Source organism: Pungitius pungitius, chromosome 18 (genome assembly GCF_949316345.1).
Source record: "Pungitius pungitius chromosome 18, fPunPun2.1, whole genome shotgun sequence".
Lineage (NCBI taxonomy): Eukaryota > Metazoa > Chordata > Actinopteri > Perciformes > Gasterosteidae > Pungitius > Pungitius pungitius.
Genome location: NC_084917.1, coordinates 7742267 through 7763226, shown reverse-complemented (window position 1 = coordinate 7763226; position 20960 = coordinate 7742267). Strand labels below are relative to the sequence as shown.

Sequence of the window (20960 nt, the reverse complement as noted above, 5' to 3'; positions counted from 1 at the left end):
TCTCTCTTCTGTCCTCAGCAGGTCTGTAGAAAAGGAGCTCCGTGCTTCACTTCAGCTTCCATCAGACAGAGTGAAGTGACGCAGCTTGTTGTCCTTCATCAGAGAGGGTGTGTCCTCATGTCACCATCAAAGTGTGCAGTCCTACTTGTTGACTGAGTCGCTGTATTATTACATTACATGTTATTTAGCTGACACTTTTATCCAAAGCGACACACATTGCATTATAACCCAGCTGGGATTTGAACCACCAACCTTGCGGCCCCCAGCACACTGCACTACTCCATGCGCCACCATTTCCCCTGTAACTGTATGTGCTGTGTTCACAGGGTCAAAGGTCCTTGTGAACAGAATCCTCCTCACTGCTCAAACAAGAGTCTTTCAGAATCAAAACCAGCATCTGTGGAACATTCCTTTCACCTTGTAAAGAGTTGCTATGACAACAGACTGGATGCTTTGTTGGGACCAGATGGTTTAGAGGACCCGTGCACGCCCCTCTTTGTCACCTGGTCTTCTTCTACATGTAGACTAGTAGGGAACACGTGATGAAGCAGAAACCTTTGTAACAAATGTTGTGAAGAGTTTATATTGAATAAAAACATTAACTCAGACAACAGAGTCTGACCTGAGAGTGTTTTAATTTCACTCCACTTGGTTGAACCTGTTGGGGAGGATCAACTTACCCACGAATCAGTCTCAAGCTGCGAATTAAATCAATTACCTTAATGACAAACTGCAGCTTCCTCAAGTACATGTAACATGCAGTATTCATCTGGGGCTTCATACTACTCATCTCATTTCTCATCACAAGGCAGCTGGAACCCTCTGGCCAGTGATGCCAGTAAGGCGTTACTTAGTAAGTTACCGACCACCTTTTTCAGTAACGAGTAATCTAACGCGTTAGTTCGTCCAAACCAGTAATCAGATTACTACTTTGTCATTATTAGTCAAATATATATTTGATTTCTTGCGTCTCTGGGAATGAAGCCACGTAGCCTGTGTGACAATAAAGGTCACGTCACGTGTCCAAACACAGACCCACCACGCAGCGACACAAACAACAATGGAGGAGAGAGAGATGTGCTGAAATTATTCCTCTCCTCCCTGAAAAAGTGTGGAATAAAAAATGTGCCACGCCGTCAACGACCTGTCAGCCGCACCCCAACTCGACTTGATAATGTGCGTGTTGGCGTAACCAGTTGTCATTTTTATGTTGTCGGCAGTAACTGTAGCAACAATGCCTCTGGCAAATGTATTTATTTATTATTATAATTATAATTTGGGCATGGTAAAAGGCGCAATGCGCCAAAAAGGATCCGATGATGAAGAAGAAGAGAAGAGCTGCGTCACTGTCTGACGTAGTTAAGATGGCAGCTAGGCGAGAATATTCAAACTAACATCAGCTAACTAATCGCTTCAAACCGCAAAGCCTGCAGTAGTTTAACAGTTATTTGTTGCCCTCCTTTCGCAGAGTAAACGGCCCACCGGTCGGTGACATTGAAGAATGTCAATAATCAGACAGTTGATGGACACCATAGACTTCCATAGTATTTTTTTCCTACTATGGAAGTCAATGGGGTCCATCAACTGTCTGATTATCATTCTTCTCTTTCTCTGTCTCTCTAATTCTATTCAAATTAGCTTTATTGGCATGAGTTGTATAGTATTGCCAAAGCATTGGCCATTACATAGGCAATGAGCAAATAATCAATCCATAAACAAAGTCATGTAAACATTTATATATCAAAATAAATGTTAAATATTTTTATTTATTTTTTAAATTACACTTGAGTACATTTGTATCAACATCCAGACTTTATTTTGTCCACTGGCTGACTCTTAGTTTGTGGCAGAAACAGCGCCATCCCATTGCAGTATTCAGAATGGCTCCAACAGGATGATCAGCACTAAATTCATCTATCTCTATTATTTTATTATTTTTGCTATTACACTTTAATTTGGTTAAAGGTCTTACTTCAATTAAAAACAACTAGATTGAGATTTATTTACCCGTGTCTTTTTTTAACTACACTAGAATCCCGCACCCCACCCAGCTGTTAAAAAAGTAACTCAGTCACTTTTACTCTGAGTACATTTTTAATGATCTACTTTTTACTTTTATTTGAGTACATTTTTAGACTTTACTTGTACTTCAGTAAAATTTTACTTAAGTAACAGTACTTTTACTTCAATACAACATTTTGTTACTCTTTCCACCTGTGACAATAGGGTTATATTATTCTACATTATTCAATTAAGTACACGTTGGACCTTCAGAAAGGTGGATACCTACTGCAGCTGATTCCCCCCAATGTACCATTACATAACACTTTAGTACAAGAAGAGATGTTTTTAATATACAATTGCCTTTTAGGATATTTTTGCCAGATTGTTAGGCTGTAAACATTGTACTTCGGCAATATTTTATTCCACAGAATGGGAAGCTCATTCGACATTCAGCCTCCTGCAAAATGTATTACAGAAGCAAAGAATGATTTGGATGGATGAATTGCAGTTTCAGAAGGATGCACATCAATTACTGAATAATCAATGATCAATGGGACAGGGGTTGTTGTGAACAGGGACTTCCAGTATTAACAAGAGTTTTATGAACACACAAGACCTATAGTATTAAAGAAAACACACACAATTCACACCATACAAACTGACCTGGTGCCTGTGGTGGACAACCAGATAACAAAAACAGGAAACCGGACAAAACACTCGTTTAAAACTCATTTGAAATGCAAATGGAAGGTGAGGTGGCAGAAATTCTTCAGTTTTCCAAAAATAATTCTTAATCTATGAAAATGTGTTTTTTTAGGGTTGCATTGATTGTAGAACTCAACCGAAGTGCATCCGCAATGCTCTATTTGAGGATCTATGTGGTTGTTATAAGACACAATGCCCCAGATGTTAAAGGACAGGTTTATCTTCAGAAGGCTGTTTTGTAAACACTGGCAGTCGAGGACAACCGCTGTGAGCAGAATAGAATGAAACCGTCACAAACATTGCCATCCTCAAAAAAATAAAAGAAGTGCTTGATTTTATTTAAAGTTCTGTACATAAAAAAACCCAATAATGGCATCAGTAGTTGTTTAGTCATATGAATCATCAATGCTGCAATGAAAATTAAATCAATAGAAATTAAAAATGGTGTTACAAAGTACTCGCCCGCAGACGCCTCAATTCTCCAGTCAGTAGGGGGATCCTGGCTGTAGTTGAAATACAGTGACACTGTCCATTATAAGTAAATTGGTTACCTTTCTATGTCCGATGCTGCACAACATCACGTGAAATTTCCCCGCAGACACGGTTTAGTGTGGCTGCACGTGGTCTGAACAGCCTTTAAAGTCAACGTTTGTTGAATATCAAAAGAGAAAAAAAGAAAATCTAAGACATACATTATTACCAAAACAAGGCAAAAACAAAAATCGATGTTGCATTGGCTACTCAACAAATAGACCCATTACTGCCAGTCATCTGGATGAAGTTTTTCTATGGCAAGCCATTGTTCTTGAGACACCTCACCTACAACAAATATACCCACGTCTAAGGGTGGACATACTGCATGTTGCAACTTCCATTTGTAAGCTCATGCAATCTACCCAAGATGTGGGGGGTTTCATTGAGAATCTTGTGCATGTGAAAACAGACCAACATAACCCCTGGTCTATAAAAGTGTCCATCTCAGGCGTAGATCTGTCCCGGAGCGCCTGTGTGTGGCTTTTCCCCACCGATGCGCTCCTGGGTCGGCTGGCGGTTGCCGTCTTTGGATTTAATGACGGCTACGTAGTCGCGGATCCCCACTTCCAGGTTCTTGGCCTTCAAGGCAGCAGTATGGAGCTTCTCCAGAAAGTCAGGCATACCTGCCAGGTGCAAAGAGAGAGACCCAAACATGAAATGAGTGTGTAAAAATAACCAGAAATCAAAACATTTGCAGCACAAGGGTCGGCCTGAGAAGTGCCAAGATCTCACCACTTGACACCATCCAGTTCACACAGTAACGAGGAAAGACGGTCTGAGGATCGTCGCTGTAGGTCAGCAGGTAATCAAATCCATTCTTTGGAGAGAGAGAAAAACAAAAAAAGGTCAATCTCAGTGGCCATAACACAGTGTCCTGGATGGAAGTTAAAGTAATTTGTGTGGCAACACATTCACCACGAACCTCATCAAAGGACTTGTGAGGGCGGATGACCATCTTTGACTGGTATGAATGGACTCTCACAAAGTCTTGAGTCTCTGGGACTCTGGGATGCTGCACAGCTCTATTAACAGAATTACAAATTTGTGACGCTATGTACCAAAATATAAAAGATATTTAACTCTAAAGACACATTATTCTTAATGTTCTACCTGGATACCAGGACCATCAGGTTGTTGTCTTCGTCCACATCGTAGCGACGCACGTATACGTAGTCCCTCGAGTACAAGGGATACTGTTAGGAGAGATTAAACACCATTCAATAACATGAACAGACTAATATGTTGGAAGTTGGCCAGTAGTTGCTCATAGCCACATGTCATTCAGTTTGCTTGTACAACAAAAGAAAGAAGGAAATGGTTGTTACGTACCCTTCACCATTAACTGGATATGTTAAGCATATAAATGGTGGGACAGACCAGATTGATAAGATTGCTTCTCTACAGGTTTATGACTACTAAAAAAAAGGGTTTAAGTTTGCAAATGTTTTTGAAACTCACAGCAGTGGGCCTTGTTGTCAAAAGCTATCTTCACTTCACCTGGTTAGCTATTGTCTCCGCTGCAGCCTCTCTGACCAGCTGTTGGCTGACTTTGCCGTGTGTGCATCTGTTGCTGTGGGTGTGTGTATCTATTGCTGTGTGTGGGTACGTTTTCTGTAGTTGAAGGAGCTAAGCATTAACACAAAAGGGACCAAAATATTAAATAGGACAAAAAGAACCAAAGACGTCAGCGCTAATAACTACTAGTCTTCAATAGGTTTTGTACTAGTAGCAGTTTAATACCAGGTTTCAGCACTAATTATCAACACTAAGCAGTGTTCATTATGGCAGCTATTTTTTACCCTGACACTAACGCACAAAAGCAGTCAACACAAAACTCACAGGAAAGTGTGTAGCCCAGTGGACAACTTCAGAGCCGGTACAGCCATCTCTGTCCACCACTTCAAGCTTGATCACCAAGGCATCCCACTTCTTCCTGTACTCCGTATCCAACTAGGTGAAGGGGGAAAACGTAAGTCAAGGGTACGGTGTTTAAAATAGCTCAGAGAGCAAGTGTCAGTTGCTTTTGTGCTGCACACGGGCAGGGCAGCCACGTTGGTTGTGCAACTGTAGCTGGTTAACAGAGAAGACAAAGAAACGGTCATTTACCACAAATGACATTCCAAATATTAAATGTGTCCCACTAGTGTGAAGATTATATTGTTTTTCAAAAATGCTAAAATGTAGTAAAGGTTATACTTTTCACTTATTTCCTAATTCATCGAAATTGATTTTCCTAGTAGCACATAAGGAAATAGGTACCTGTACATTGAAGAACTGCCTTGGGGTGACATCGTTGTAGGAGCCCAACACTGTGAATAAAACATACAGTCAAAATCATATATATATATATATCTCAGATAAAAATCTGTGTACACAACAAACGCGTGAGATTGTGAGTTGGCTGACCTCTGTATTCGTAGAGGTGACTGTCGGGTATGGGGCGCTTCCACACTTTAAAGCCTTTTTTTTCCACCACAACTTCCCAGCCAGGTTCAAGCTGCCCAGCCTTTGTCCCTGAAGTTGTGTTTAGACTTTTTATAGCCTCCATCGCCTGTAGCTCAAGTCCACACCTTCAAATGGATGTAATCAACAGAACAGGTTATTTAGCATACTGCACAGCTGACATTACAGATTATACACACAATGCCAGACTGCAAACACAAAATGAAATGTTTTAACGCTAGCACAGCAATGATTTGCACAAATTATACAGGCTTGTTTAACTCCGCTAAAAGAATCAAAACTCTTGAAAGGGTTTTCTCTTGGTGTGGATTTTGATGATGATGGCTGTCTATCAAGATATGATTTCAACTTCTTTAACACTCACCACCTGTAAGGTGTTATGCAGGAGTACGCCTTAGCACAAATGTATACAGTGTGCGTGCAAAGTATCAAACCTTTGGATTTCCTCGTCTTGGATCTTTTCATTCTCCCACAGGAAGATGCCAGCCAGGGCTGCGACAAGTTTCCCAGCGGGGGGGTGCTTGCTCTGAAACCTCCGCCATATGTTACCGACCAGAGCCGACCTGGTCCTCTCGGAGTACAGGTTGGAGTAGAGCTCTGCGACCTGGCAGGCACGCCTCAACCTCTGCCCGGTCACGAAGCCGCAGTGGTCCGCGAATATGGAGAGCAAACCCTTCCTCTTTCGGCCGGAGCCCGCGGCCTCACCGGCACCTGCCCCTGCCCTCTGGAGCCAGGACAGCAGCAGGCCCGCGCCTCTGCCCAGCACCGGGACACTGCCCATCGTTTCTCGGCCCTCCTCGACGGTTCGCCGCAACGACCTGCAGCTCTGAAGCTTCACGGTTTGGACACCGATCTCGCAGATGGGTCGACGGGGCACGGAGTGAAACATGACGGCGCGGGACCGTGACGGGACAACTTCCCCAAAAGACAAGATAACGTAAATATCAGCCAAGTGCAGCAGGTTGGTTGAGCTAGCGAGCTTCAGGGCAAGAGCTAATGATTCGTGGACATGCACTACGCATTACCGTCTAAATTGTTGTTAATATGGGCGTTTGGCTAGACAGCCATAGCTATATTTTTGCTGTAAGGTCAAGAACAGAGCCGTCTAGTGCATACGTGCGCGCAGCATGTTATGTTGCCGTTAGCATTGGCTAACGTTTATATCATCTGCCTATTAGTCCGAGACGGACAAACCACACAAGACGCGCAAAACGTACTTATTATTCCGGACTATGATATCGACACTGTAAAATATATAGTTTGCCGTAACTACAAAACAAATAGTCTACCTACGAAGATCTCTTGGAGAAAGACTCACGTTTTCAAAACTCTAGCAGCGCATTTGACCTCCTCTTCAAATTCAACCACACGCCCACTCGGAAATCCCGCCTTACAAGTGGGACAGCGGTCGTTCATTGGACGTTTGTTGCTCTAGATCAATTCTGATTGGTCATAGTGGGACTCAGTCCCGGGCACTAGCATGTTCGTACAATGTATAGTGCTACTCCTTTACTTTAGCTTATGCATTGGCCCCCCACATTTTGTTTTTTCTCGATTAGCTGGAATCACGTTTTGCGTCCCAGTTCCTCGGGTTAACTACAGAGTTTTGCCATTTACGAAGGTTATTTTTCAACACAGTCTAGGGTCGTTGTCAAAAGATTAAACGGAGAGCCAAGCCTAAAGTGCAGAGAATTATAGTTGAGTGTGACCCTTCTGTGGTGCTGGTCATACTCAAAGTCACAAGTGACTCCACCACGTGTGTTTTGAGTCATGCTTTTACATTTACATGTTTCATAAGGCTGACGCCTTTATCCAAAGCGACTTCTGGGTGGAAACGTATTTGTTTTATTTACTGAAAAATAAACACTTTGGGTGTTTTTCTAGCGGTGCTTACGTTGCGTTTAAAAACACCCACATTACTGTTAACCCTAAAACTTATAAAACAAAGAAAAATATGTGCCAGATTAATTGATTGATTGTTTCTCGTAATAATTATGTTATCATCATTTTGTTTAAGGGGGGCAATTCTGACATCTTAATCATACGAATGGTCTCACAAAGAAATACATGCAGAGAAAGAAATCCTAGCTTTCAAAACGTTGTTACAATACCATGACGCCAGATGGCCCTGTTTCACCATGCAGAGAATTAGAAGCGCTGCCATCGATGTTTATCCCAGAATCCTGCACATCGGTCCCTGCATGTCTGATGAGAGCATACAAGTAAAAACTACACAAACGAAACGGAACAATAGCTTTAGCTGGATCAGAAGTGACCTCAATAATTCTGATCAGCAGAGGAACACTATAGACTGCAATTAAGGTAGAAACAGCTCTGGTGTCATTACGCTCCCCAGGAATCAACCAAAGTAACATTCTAATGTGTATTATCTTATGCAGTCTAACATTTTTTAACAAAATGGAGGTACTGAAATCATCTTTATATTAACACAATCTAGCATTATTTTTGATCAAAACATTACATTGACAAAGTTGGCTGCATATATTGTAATGCATTGTTAACCACGTATGTCTCGCTTGTGAAAAAAATGCATCATGAGACCTTTGTCGCGCTCAGGCTGTCTGAGGGACAATAATGGAAAAACACCAGCGTGCAGAATGTTGTCTTAGTAAGGGCAGCACGCAGCACTGCATCATGTTGTCCCATTTGTAGGGCAACTTCTAGGCCCTTTATCAAGTTGTCTTCACTGGTATAGGCACCCCAGAGGGCACCTCGTCCACTTTAATCTACCACAGGGGCCCCGAAGAGAGCCCCTTTTAGGTCCACTGAATACACCAGAGATCATGAGATGCTTTTAAAGAACCTTATGCAAACACAGCATGTGTCTCTTTGTCTCATTTCTCTTTGTATTCACTACACAAACAAATCACACAATATGTGACCGCTCTCTTGCTTGTTGTCTTATAATCCATTAAGGAAAATAACAATATTTCATCAAGTGATGTGTACAAACCTTTCTGTAAATGCAATCTAAAGTTTGAATTTGCTCCTCATTCCAAGAAGCTGGTAAACAAACAGCAGTCAACAGATTTCTGTTATTTTATGACATTGACATTGATTATGACATATGTCATTATCTTATCTTTCATTATCTCCAGGTCACATGTCTGTTCCCTGGCAAGGGAGCAAACAAGGAGACGCGTTACTAGTGTGAGTAACAGTGATTTTCTGAAATGGGAGTTCAATAAGACACAACATATGGTTTGTGAATTCTGTTCAATCAATGGTAAATTATTTTGGGGTTGTTGATATTATGTTTAATAAAAACTCCCTAATCGAGTATTACAAATACAAAACTGCCTCCCATTCTTTTGTGAGATGGAACGGGAAAATTTTCCATGATCCTCAAAAGAACTGACGTCAACAAGAGACACTTTGGAGAGGGAGGTCGTATAACTATAATGATTATATGTGCGGTTGTAAGCCGATATAAACATCACACTGCCTGCTGTTTAGTGAACACTAACTGTTTTTCTTATTTCTAAATACATGTTTAAACTGTGATTGAGTTAAACATATTTTGCAATGCTTATTGAGCACTTCTTTCATTGAGCATATCACGTCTCTCTTGAACACAATACAATAGTCACCAAAGAAAACAACTATTGTTAGAGGGTGAATGTTATTATCATTTGCGGTCGAATGCACTTGAATGAATGATAAGTCTTCTGTAGAGCAGTCAACATCCCAACCGCCAGGGTTTTTTCCGCACTGTTTTGATGGGCATTTTTCCCTTAGCTGGAAAAGCAGTGGCTACAGGGGTTGTTTGTGTTTTGTTTGCCATTATGGGTATAGATTTTGTCTGAAATGTGGTCACATAACATGGTACTGCAGGGGAAATTAGTGCATTCAAAATGCTAATTAAGTGTATAGTTATTCATACTAATGTATAGTAACTCTTTTTAATATTAGATTTTGGGACTATTATTGGCATTGTTGTTGTAAAAGGTTGATGGCGGGTCGATTAGTCCATTGAAATTAATTCTATTTCATAAATATACTCTATATATAACTGAATACATATACCTTTTTGAGTCCTAATACCACAGAAATAAAGATAACGTATATTATTGTAGTTACCGCTGTAGAGGTCAAACCAGCTTATTTCGGTAGAGTTCGATTCAAACCTTAAAAGAAGGAATGTGTAAGATTATATATGTAAGAAAATAAAAAAGTGGGTTAATTCTATTTCATAAATATACTCTATATATAACTGAATACATATACTGTTTTGAGTCCTAGTAACACAGAAATAAAGATAACGTATATTATTGTAGCGACCATTGTAGAGGTCAAACCAGCTTATTTCGGTAGAGTTCGATTCAAACCGTAAAAGAAGGAATGTGTAAGATTATATATGTAAGAAAATAAAAAAAGTGGGTTCCTGTGATAACATCCACCGAACGCGCGACGGGTAATAAAAAACAAGATAAAAAAGGAAAGAAGTCTGGTCTCCAGCTGGGCGGTGCGGGGGAGGGTTTGTGGGCGGGGCTTCGGAAGGGTGTATCCAATAAAGAAGAACCCCCCATGTGTCTCTTACCGGTATGAGCGAGTTCCACACATGAGCCTGCGAAGCTCCAATTCAAACGGAGGCGTATATATATCTAACATCTAATCGGATCGTCGTCGATTGCTTTTGACGTTTAAAACTCTACTTTCTAAACGACGGGCGTCATTTTGGGCAGGAGGTCTGTTTTCCACATTTAACTTTAATTGAGTTGATCATCACGAGCGCCGCGGTTACGACGCCGTCTGTGCGCGCGTTATTTAGCGTTAGCTGCGCGGCAAGAAAGCCCCGTTCTCCTCGAGACCCACGACTGAAACGTACGGTAAGTTCCATCACTTCTTCTGCAACACTATATGGCTAACTGTGTTCCTTCTATCTGCCGGACGCGGTGACACGACACCCTGTTAACCATTCAACGATAAACGGAAAGCTAATGCTAAGGCTAACCGGAAAGAGAAATCATTGTTCTGTGTTGAGCGCGTATTACCGAGGGAGCCGTTAACTAAAACATAAAGTTTAGACCTGGTTTAAATAATCGTCGCTGTTATAGAAAACGCCTTTTACCTGCGATACATTTCCCCCTCATTTTCCAATTTCTCTTTTTCTCTGACCTATACTGGGGGAGGAGTTAATTCTATTTTACGTTCAGTTCTGACGTAATCCCTGGTGTCCATCTGTCCTGCGCACACGCGTGTTTGTGTGTGTGTGCGTGTATGTATATTTATATATATATTAATTCAATAAAGGGCATCACTCTACGGTCAGTGGTAAGGCGGGTTACCCGTGTTTCCTCCCATTGAGTCACATCCGGTTGCACCCCCGTTGAGGAAAAAAAAAGTTTGTAATATAACCCCCCGGGTTCTCCCTGCGACACCAAAAAATGGCTTCCCTTTTCGTTTTCGAGAGCCATTCTTCAAATGTTAACTAACCAGGCTGATACTTCACAGCTCGCGTGCATGCGTTCATCCATCACGTTTAATGCCATCCATGAATGTCTGTTTCTGCTTGAAAGGTTGAATGAGAACAAGCTGTTATTAAAGCAGACCCTCTTTCTCTTCCTTTTTTTAACTTTTCAGGAGGTACACCTGGTCATCTGTAGTTCCAGTTCCACAATGGCCGTCTATTCGACCAGTCTGATGTCTCTGCACCAGAGGAACAGCACGCAATGTAGTTTAATCACAGGATAGCGATAAGCCAACGCGCTACCTCTAGTTTTCTGGTCAGTGCCAGTAAACGCATTAGAAGTTTCACTGTTAAAGGAGCCTTGTTTTAAAACGGTTCTAAAGTCCATTATTTATTTGACAGGTCACCTCTTTATTTTATAAGCAGATTAGAAACTGCATTATTTATACATTTTGACAAGCATTCAGTACCTTTAAGATTGCGAATCGATTTCTTTTTATCCTGTAATCATGGTTTCAACTACTGCCACTGCGATAATACTGGCCAGCACAGTGGGGCTGGTGACCCATACCGCCCTGACAGAGTACACGTGGTTGCTGGTCGTCGGCTTCATCATCGCCTTCGTCTTGGCCTTTTCCGTGGGCGCCAATGACGTTGCCAACTCCTTTGGCACGGCCGTCGGCTCTGGAGTGGTCACCCTGCGACAGGCGTGCATTCTGGCCACCGTGTTTGAGACTCTCGGCTCCGTGCTCCTCGGGGCCAAAGTGAGTGAGACCATCCGCAATGGTATCATCGACGTCGGCATGTACAACGGCTCCGAGCATGTGTTGATGGCTGGATCTATCAGCGCCATGTTTGGTGAGTGCCTGCGGCATATCGTTGGGCTCCTGTCATGTGGAGGGGCGGAAATGCCTTATCGATTGATTGAATTTATTTATTCTCACTAGGTTCTGCTGTGTGGCAGCTGGCCGCCTCCTTCCTTAAGCTCCCAATCTCTGGAACTCACTGCATCGTTGGTGCAACCATTGGCTTCTCGCTAGTGGCCAGAGGCCAGCAGGGAGTCAAGTGGTGGGAACTACTCCGAATCGGTAAGTCTTAATCAGCTGAGCTGGAAATGTGTTTTGCTTGAATGGCTAATATGTAATCTCTAGTTTAAAATCAAAACATTAATTTGTAGATTTTAGCTGTTTACCGTTCAAACCGGATGTAAACCTGACTTCCCCTTCTTTTTGAGAAAACAAAAATCTTGTACAATACCATGTTAGTGTCATTCTGCAGAGTAATGGGCTTGGTTGATTTGATTGGCTGAAAGATATGTATAACAATCCCCCCCCCCATGCCGGTCCAGGGGATGGGTAGATATGGTGCATAAATGGCAAAAGAACCATCCCTTTATAAGAGAAGTTATTGTTGCTCCATAGTTGAAATTGGCACATATCCTAACATTACAGCTGAGAATGTTACTTACAGACCTTTTGTGTTTTTGTGAAACTATTACCAGATATTACATTCACACTGAATTGCAACGCTTGTGTTGATTTCTAATTTGCAGTTATTTCCTGGTTCCTGAGTCCCCTTTTGTCAGGAATCATGTCTGCCATTGTTTTCTACTTTGTGCGCATGTTCATCTTACGCAAGGTAAGTTGTCCTTTTTACCAAATTTGTTTGATTTGATCTACCATCCTCTGAATCCTCCCCATATTCACATCATACGGCTGGAATCAAATGACTGTAGCACAGTAGGCCACCTGTCTTCATGCAGCTATTTTTTTGACTCGATGCCCTGTTCTGTCCCTGCAGAAAGACCCTGTACCGAATGGCCTCAGGGCGCTGCCGGCCTTCTACGCTTTGACTTTAGGAATCAATGTGTTCTCCATCATCTTCGGTGGCTCATCGAGTGAGTATCATTGTTTCAGTCATTTTTGCTTTGCATGCCAGCCCAGAGCCGCAGCCTAAAAATAAACAGCTCCCTCAGACAGCCGGATGCCCACACGTATTCCAGACTGAATCGGACTGTTTACCATTTTTACAGGGTCTGTTTATTTTAACATGGTTTTTTGGAGCTGTGTTGCTTGTGGTTCTATGTGGGTCTTGGGTTGAATGAATTTTTAGAGCATTGCACAGCAGGGAGACGTCACTGTCTGCCCTTCAGGCAAAGAAGGCGGAAAAGAGAAGTAAAGCAATGTTGAAATATGTTGCTGCTCTGAATTAGTATAACAATGGTCAAAATACTTGTTGCATTTTCATCTTCCACAATCTCTCCATTAAATGAGCCACTTCTGCTCCTGTTTTTGTTTCCTTCTCTCTACAGGGCCTAACAGTTCAAGATGTTAGCTGGCCTGGGCCATTAAATGGCACTACAGGCCAGATGTTTGACCAGATACTGTGCTGCTGGTGTGTTTAGACACATCAGCAGCACACGCTCACACAGAGGAGAGCACTTGCAGACCCACTTAACCCCCATAGTAGAGTGCATTCTGTACAGTGGTGTGAAGTCCCTCCCCATGTACACGAGGACCTGTACTTGGGTACCTCACGCAAAAAAGGTGCGCGATTTCATTTCAGACGGCATAACAAACACTTTGCTTAATCGCTGTCAAAGCTCCGGGAGACCACAATGCAGCCGGTTTAACACTGGGCTCAGTGGTCCGTGCATGACAGTGAAAAAAGGCATGAATCACTGCTTGTTTTATTAGTTTATCAGCCAAAGCCTGTTTGTTTTGGGCCACGTTCTGGATGATGCTGCCACACAACAAAGGCTCGTCAATGCATGAAGTCTAATTCGCTGGTGATGTCTGCACCCAAATGAGCGCAGGACGTTTGGTTCCCCAGTCTGGATGTTATCGCAGCGGTGCGATTGGACACCCGGCATCCCACAGCACATTCCTTCACTCAATATATATACACCAGTGCCAGAGACGTCACGTCGGCATGTGGGCCAAAGAATTTTCAGGGTCAGCCGTGGATCCCTTACAGATGAAGCTTGGGTTGTTCACACCTTGTGTATCCGGTGTGCTGCCACTCCCCTGCAACCCCTTTATCACGGTCTGCCCTCACACATCTGCCCCAATTACTGAATTTCCCTGCGTTTTTAGCTGGACCCAAATGTTCTGCCTGGGTTACCCTCTGAACAACACAGCAGCCAGTAGTCTGTTGCTTCAGGGACATCAAGCGAACGGCCAAACGAAACTCATGACTTGTTTTCACCCATGGCGGGGTGCTGAGAAATGATCTCTGCCGTCTTCAGAGGCCGCTATTGTCATGGATACATACTCATTGTCAGGGGTGGACATGATCATATTACTGTTGCTCCGGGCTGCACCTGGTTCTGGGCAAAAGTGATGACCCAAAAGTTCCTCACCAAGTTAGTCACAAACTGCCACTTTAAACGTTTTTAATTTAGGTAGGTGGCTAGACAGTGGTGGTTGAAAAACAACAACAAACAGTGTTGTTGAGTAACGGCGGCCATGGGATGTGGAGGTCTGTGGAAGGGTTTTGGAGCGCAGCCGTGGTTAGCCAATTTCCTGTGCAGGGCCATTCATCCCGCTGCGTGTCTGTGGTATAAGCTCACCCCCTTTTGTGTGGGAGTGTTTATCGGACCGCTAGACCTAGGCTGGCTTTGGGAGCCTTTCTGTTGTATTTTGTAAGAAGTTTCCTACAAACGGTCACAAAGAGGGTTCATGTGACTGGTATCGGGCCCCCGTTGTTTGTCGGGTTGGTTTGTTGAATTCCCGACCGTAGCGTCGGGTCCCTGGACGTTGCGCCTCATGTTTGCCCGGTGCACCCGCGTGACGTACAGCAGCCCCCCGCTGTTACAGAGCCTCCGTGCCGCTCCGGTCCTGCAGGCAGCTGGCTTCCATTGCATAACTAAATAAACATCAGTTGGGTGCTCTGCAGTCCCGTGCTGCAACGTGACTCAGTTGAAGGAGTGCACTGGAGCCTGGAAAAAAACACAATGACTGAGGCTCTTTTGTTTTTATCTTAAAACAGTCCCTTGTTAGTGTTTTTTTTTTTTTTTTTTAATTATACATGGTCAAGATCTCCTCATCCAAAGTGGAGGTGTTGGAAATTTCAGTTGCTCTTGTCTCTTCCCCCCCCCCCCCCCCCCAACCACGCTGCTGACTAGCATGCTCCTGTATGACAAGGCCCACCGCTTCCCCAGGGGGGGGAAAGAATAGTTCCTTTCTGCTGACGAGAGCTGCATTATATGTACCTCTGCTGCACCAGCTTTGCTGCAGTCTTGGCACAAGGGTGTCCTTATTGCTACAGCAGATGACTCCAGTGAAGGACTCTCTCCCCCACGTCCTTTCTCCTTAATTAATGTCTCCTTCTAAGGAACTCATTGTTAAGCACAGTGTGTCTGGGCATTTTGGGGTCATGGTGATATTTTTCTTTCACCTTTTTCGGTGTTGCAGAATTGTTCACTACTAGGAAGGCACATGCTTTCTATGTTTAACGAAAATGTTTCAGGGCTGTCCTGTAATACCAACTAAGGCCAGATGTTATTCCTGTATTTAGTTCCATCTTTGTTTTAATAGAACATAACCTCAACCATCATCTTGACTTCTATCTAGACTTTTTAACATGTTGACAGTTTCATTTCATTTAAAGTTTACCGTTTCTGTGGACTTTTTGTATTGTCCACCAAGAAAGGTAGCCCCGGCTGCCCTGTTTGTTAAAACTGCCTTTTCTCCATTCTTTGTGTGTCTGTCTGACTTGGCGGTCCTTCAGTGCTTGGATTTGACAAGATCCCTTGGTGGGGCACCCTGCTCATCTCATTGGGCTTCGCTGTGCTGACCGCCCTCGTGGTCTGGTTCATTGTCTGCCCTCGCCTCAAGAAAAAGATTGAACGTAAGTTTTATGTTGTACCTTGCTCATTCAGGTTTCATGTCTGCTGACCACTGACCTCAAACTAAAAATCCATCAAATGGAACTCTGGTATTTTGTCATAAAGGAGTCACGAATAATCAAATTATTGTCACCAGATTTTGTTCTGTAATCCTGGATTAAACCAAAACCCATCAGGATACACAAATAGTGTGTACTTAGTATTCAGGAAACACCATGTCATGTCGTCTTTGTTTCAACATTGCCAATCTATTGGGGTAGATTATGAAATAGCTTTAAAGCTTTAAAAATATTACAATAAAGAAATGCCCCAAAAATGTAGTTCTCAATAACTATTTTGAGGCTTAAACATTCAATAGTTATTTCTCACATCACGTTTATAAAACCCATCTGTCACAGATATTTAAATATTTGGTATTGACAATACTTTTCAATTGTCTGCAAGTATACGATGTTTCTGAGGACAATTTGTCAAATCAGCCTCCAACCTGCAGACTAGCAGCCTAATTGGCTCAGTGATTCACTAATTGGTCTTTAACTCCTTGACCAAAATAAGACCAGGTTGACTTAAGGCATTGACGTGGCTTTCCACTGCACGTGTGTGTGCGGGGGGGGGGGGGGGGGGTGAGGGTGACCGAATGCTTCATGTCCGGCCTTTACCAGTTTGGATGATGCAATGTGGCCAACTGGTCAGAATACTCCTAGGATTACAGCAAAGAAAATATTGGCACATAGTATCTGTGGCCTCTTAACACCACAAACAAATATTACGTGAGCCTCCAGGCTGTGCTGACTCTCGTAGTCTTTCATAGGTCAAGCTGCTAGTGGTCGTGTTAATACCATCCGTGTAAGGTCAAAATCCATTTATTTGAACAAAGGTATCGTTTTGTTCCTAAGTCAAAGGGTTAATTTTCTTGTTTTTCTCTGACTCATTCTCGTGAATCCCTCCAGCTCAGGTTCAGAGGAGACATGTGATCTGTGCTCATATTTATCCACTGTGTATGTTTAGATGTTGGCTAATCAATAATTCACTCCCCATCTTCCTCTACCAGAAGACCTAAAGTCTGCCAGCCCATCAGAGAGCCCCCTGATGGAGAAGAGGGAGCTGAGAGAGGCCCAATGTCCGATCCTGAAACAGACGGTCAATGAGACGTCCATGGCCGCCGCCAATCAAAGCCCCCCCGCGCAGCCCCAGGCGGCCCCTGAGGAGCGCAGGGTGGCCTTCAACATCGGAGACGGTGACGATGTTGAGAATAACAGGGAACGTAGGGTGGCGTTTGACATTGGTGATTCCGACGACGCGGACGACAGCAGCACGAATGGTGGTAAGTTGGCTTGAAACATTGCTGCCGGAACATTTAATCAAACTGGATGAGATGCAAGTTTTTTTGTTTTTTTTGCACCCTTTTCTGCAGCGCTTAAGCAGGTTCAATCAAACAACCCGCAAGTCCAGCACAGCAATGGCTCCACAGATTCTGCCAATCAGGTCCAGTTCAACAACAGGCCGGCGCAGATTCCGAGTAACGGCTACAGCCAGTACCACACAGTCCACAAGGACTCCGGCCTCTACAAGGACCTGCTGCACAAGCTCCACCTGGCCAAGGTCGGCGACTGCATGGGCGAGGGGGGCGACCGGCCGATCCGACGCAACAACAGCTACACCTCCTACACCATGGCCATCATCGGCATGCGCGGAGACTTCAAGCACAAGGAAGGGGAGTACCGCGCGTACGAGGAAGCCGACAAGGTCACGGGGTCCGGGGGTCAGGAGAGGAAGCGCGTGCGCATGGACAGTTACACGAGCTACTGCAACGCGGTGGCGGAGCACACGACTCCCGAGGCTCTGGGAGAGGCTGACGTGACGCTGGAAATGGCGAAGGAGGGCGCAGGAAGCAGCCACAGCTCTCTGGACAACAACGGGCACGATGCCGACCGGCCAGAAGTGTCCACCCTCTTCCAGTTCCTCCAAATCCTCACGGCCTGTTTCGGATCCTTCGCCCATGGGGGGAATGACGTGAGGTATGCGGATTCCTTTCACGAAGCCTCGGTTACCAAGCAATTTGTTTTTATTAAGATGTCGCGTTGGTTAATCCAGTGTCGCGTTCTTATCAGTCTTTGTCAGTTGATTTGATTTAAATGATCTTCTCTGCAGTAACGCCATTGGACCGTTGGTAGCTCTGTGGCTGGTTTACACAAGCAGCAGTGTGTACTCAAAGGAACCCACACCCATTTGGCTGCTGCTGTACGGTGGCGTGGGAATCTGCGCCGGGCTCTGGGTTTGGGGACGTAGAGTGATCCAGACTATGGGCAAGGACCTAACTCCCATCACCCCCTCAAGGTATAGACTCCACAGACTGTTCAGAGCCCTTCTCTTTATTTCTAAAACTGCACCCTCTTCACACATTAATGGACTTTTGAACCATGCTCAAGAGACATGTGTTTTCATGTTTTTTTTTCTTCTGTAGTGGTTTCAGCATCGAACTGGCCTCAGCCTTGACTGTGGTGGTTGCCTCTAACATTGGCCTGCCGGTCTCCACCACCCACTGCAAGGTAAACTGGTCAAACACTATGCTCTGGTAGCGAGGAGGAGGAGGCCTCGATATGCGATAAAATGACTTATCGCACACTCTCAATTAGAGTGCAATCTTTTTTGGTTCTGCAATATTCATTTTACATCTAAATGAACGTCACCAACATTTAAGTTGATTGGAGCGGCTTAGGCAGCACGCAGATACAGAGCGGACACGGACCGGTGAAGAGAAGCAGTGAACCCATCAGGCTATAACGTGCTCTTTTTCGTATCTACAGCCGAACCCACTAAGATTAAAAAAAAGTCCCAATGGACTTGATTACGAAGGGAATGTTCGGTTTTAGTTTGGGAACATTTTGGCTTCAGGCCGAATGAGCGAGGAGAGCTAATCAATGTGAACGAGCCGGTGTGTCCAAAAACAGGCAACACAACTAAGATGAAATCAGACTTAAAAACGACAACCATCCGCGCAGTCTTTCACTTTTCCGCTGGACCAAGCCCGGATGCTTCGCCCGCTCAGTGTTCAGCACTTATTTGTTTTATTTAGGATAGATTTTTTTCCCGATTCTAATGTCTAACTATTCTGATGAATAAAACGTTCTTTGTTCTTTGAAAGAGCGTACTTGTATTACTATGCTATTGTTATCAGTGGTCTGAGAATTGCAATAATCGCACCACAAAAATGTATCGTGAAAGCCTGGGGGAGGAGAAAAGAGAAGGAGCCTCAGCGTCAAAGATCTCAGTGGGAGACCATCTAAATGTTGTTGGTGTTTCTTCCCCTTCGGCATTCAAACGGGTAATTGAAAGTAACCGAGGATGATCTGCTGTGTGTCCAGGTGGGCTCCGTGGTCGCAGTGGGATGGTTGCGCTCAAAGAAAGCCGTAGACTGGCGTCTCTTCAGAAACATCTTCATGGCGTGGTTTGTGACGGTGCCCATCTCCGGTTTGATCAGCGCCGCCATCATGGCCTTCATGGCCATCTTCATCTCTGGCATCCTTTGAGCCGTCGGCTGCACCCCGAGCAGGGGAGGAGAACGAGACCGCTTCAGTGCGCACCAGGAGAGGAGAGAGGAGTTGGAAGGCCAAACTATCGCTTACCTCAAGTCAAACGTTGTATGGAAAGGAAGAGGGGGAAAAAAAAATAGAAATGTTTGGTGGTTCTTGGCTGCATCATTTTCAACCTAGAATTTGCTGTTTGTTCCATTTGGGTCACATCATTTCTAGCAGAAAGCTTGCATTTCATTGTTCTGACTTTCTTTTTCATACATCATCATTCTGTAACGATTTATTCGGAAAGCGTCGACTGATTTTTATTTTTCCTTTTTATTACATTTTTTTTACTTTGCAGTTATGTAAATAAGACCATGTTCTGTTTTTTATTTTACACATTGGAAAGAAGTAAACCATGTAGGATGCAGTACAGGCCTTTTGCAGATATAACACAAGTCATAGCACATTCTGAAAGTAACGTAGACTCAAAAGCAGTATTTTAGGTGAAAAGCAAGTTTCTGTATGTGCATGCTTTTTTTCCTTCATTTTAAGTCTGTTATTCAATTCATTCAATCTGGCTTGTATTCCCTAAGTGTTGTTTATTAGCTGTTGTCCTTTACATGTTATCAAAGAACGGTTACTTGAAACTTAATTGAGAGGTTGCTAAGGGTTTCTAAAATACCTCAAAGTGTGATCACAGGTCTGCAGTGGTTTGACCTATTAGTCCGAATAGTTTACCACGGCAGAAACTCCACTTGCACACACTGGCTGACCCGTGCAGAATGAGGTCTGAAGGATTATGCATTGCATAATAGTTGGCACACTCTGGCAGTAAATTACGACACCATATCTCCTGAAGTCCTGGATTACCTACAATCCAGTCTTTATTTTTATTTTTTTATCAGAATGTCCCAAGATAATTGCTTGAAATGATCAGTTACTTGAATTTGAGAAATGAAACACCAGAATGTTAACTAACACATACTCTCAAGCAAGTCTCCTGTTGAAACTTGATTACATCATCTTTGATGGTTAAATGCTTAATCAATGCCTCCTTCAGCGTTGTGGTTTTTTACCCCCAGTTCACCGTGTATTGGAGACTTTCTGGTTTGTTTTATTTTTTCCAGTGATATTTGGAGTTGCCTAAGCGTTTGTTGAAACTATCCTTTTCTTTTGAGTGAAGGTGGATACGGTTGTGAAAGAACTGGTTCTCCATGAGAGTGGTTTGGTGATTGGCTGAACTGGTCTGTAGTGTGAAGGCTAGACATAGTTACATGTCACCCGGGTGTGGTCCTTTGGCTGCATTACTAAACGCATATCAGATCTATAGCTGCTGTAGTTGCCTTAATTGTTTTAATTTTCCCATAGGTACCAAAGAAGTTTTTTTTTTTCCCTAATTGCACAGGAGTCAAAATACAAAAAACAAATAAAAATGGGAAAATAATGGTGTTGAACT

General features: G+C 43.5%; 2 protein-coding genes across 3 annotated transcripts; one reads left to right on the top strand and one right to left on the bottom strand.

Moving 5' to 3' along the window:
• Positions 1 to 3026: 3026 nt before the first annotated feature.
• Positions 3027 to 7101, bottom strand: stard7 (StAR related lipid transfer domain containing 7). Its single transcript, XM_037484619.2, has 9 exons — positions 7025 to 7101; positions 6141 to 6621; positions 5650 to 5813; positions 5503 to 5552; positions 5083 to 5193; positions 4354 to 4436; positions 4166 to 4265; positions 3976 to 4060; positions 3027 to 3866 (listed from the first exon to the last, which is right to left on the bottom strand). Exons 2-9 carry the CDS (start codon positions 6593 to 6595, stop codon positions 3688 to 3690), a joined length of 1227 nt encoding a protein of 408 aa, XP_037340516.1. The 5' UTR covers positions 6596 to 6621; positions 7025 to 7101; the 3' UTR covers positions 3027 to 3687.
• Positions 7102 to 9063: 1962 nt separating this feature from the next.
• On the top strand, positions 9064 to 20948 carry slc20a1b (solute carrier family 20 member 1b). 2 transcript variants are annotated; one of them, XM_062558894.1, is made up of 11 exons: positions 9064 to 10556; positions 11311 to 11995; positions 12085 to 12225; positions 12690 to 12775; positions 12938 to 13034; positions 15869 to 15988; positions 17041 to 17310; positions 17401 to 18004; positions 18138 to 18323; positions 18451 to 18535; positions 19352 to 20948. In XM_062558894.1, the coding sequence occupies exons 2-11, from the start codon at positions 11647 to 11649 to the stop codon at positions 19514 to 19516; spliced, it is 2103 nt and encodes a 700-aa protein (XP_062414878.1). In that variant the 5' UTR covers positions 9064 to 10556; positions 11311 to 11646; the 3' UTR covers positions 19517 to 20948. The 2 variants fall into 2 exon arrangements, with proteins under 2 accessions (XP_062414878.1, XP_037340476.1); XM_037484579.2 differs by having other exon boundaries at positions 17038 to 17310.
• Positions 20949 to 20960: the final 12 nt, after the last annotated feature.

Excerpts from the sequence above, each read along its gene's own strand:
- stard7 (XM_037484619.2), bottom strand. The coding sequence starts at position 6,595 with ATGTTTCACTCCGTGCCCCGTCGACCCATCTGCGAGATCGGTGTCCAA. Across the intron at positions 4,266-4,353 it reads CTGATGGTCCTGGTATCCAG|AGCTGTGCAGCATCCCAGAG; the intron begins GTAGAACATTAA and ends TTCTGTTAATAG. Across the intron at positions 3,867-3,975 it reads GAACTGGATGGTGTCAAGTG|GTATGCCTGACTTTCTGGAG; the intron begins GTGAGATCTTGG and ends TGCACCTGGCAG.
- slc20a1b (XM_037484579.2), top strand. The coding sequence starts at position 11,647 with ATGGTTTCAACTACTGCCACTGCGATAATACTGGCCAGCACAGTGGGG. Across the intron at positions 12,226-12,689 it reads GTGGGAACTACTCCGAATCG|TTATTTCCTGGTTCCTGAGT; the intron begins GTAAGTCTTAAT and ends TCTAATTTGCAG. Across the intron at positions 15,989-17,037 it reads CCTCAAGAAAAAGATTGAAC|AAGACCTAAAGTCTGCCAGC; the intron begins GTAAGTTTTATG and ends TTCCTCTACCAG.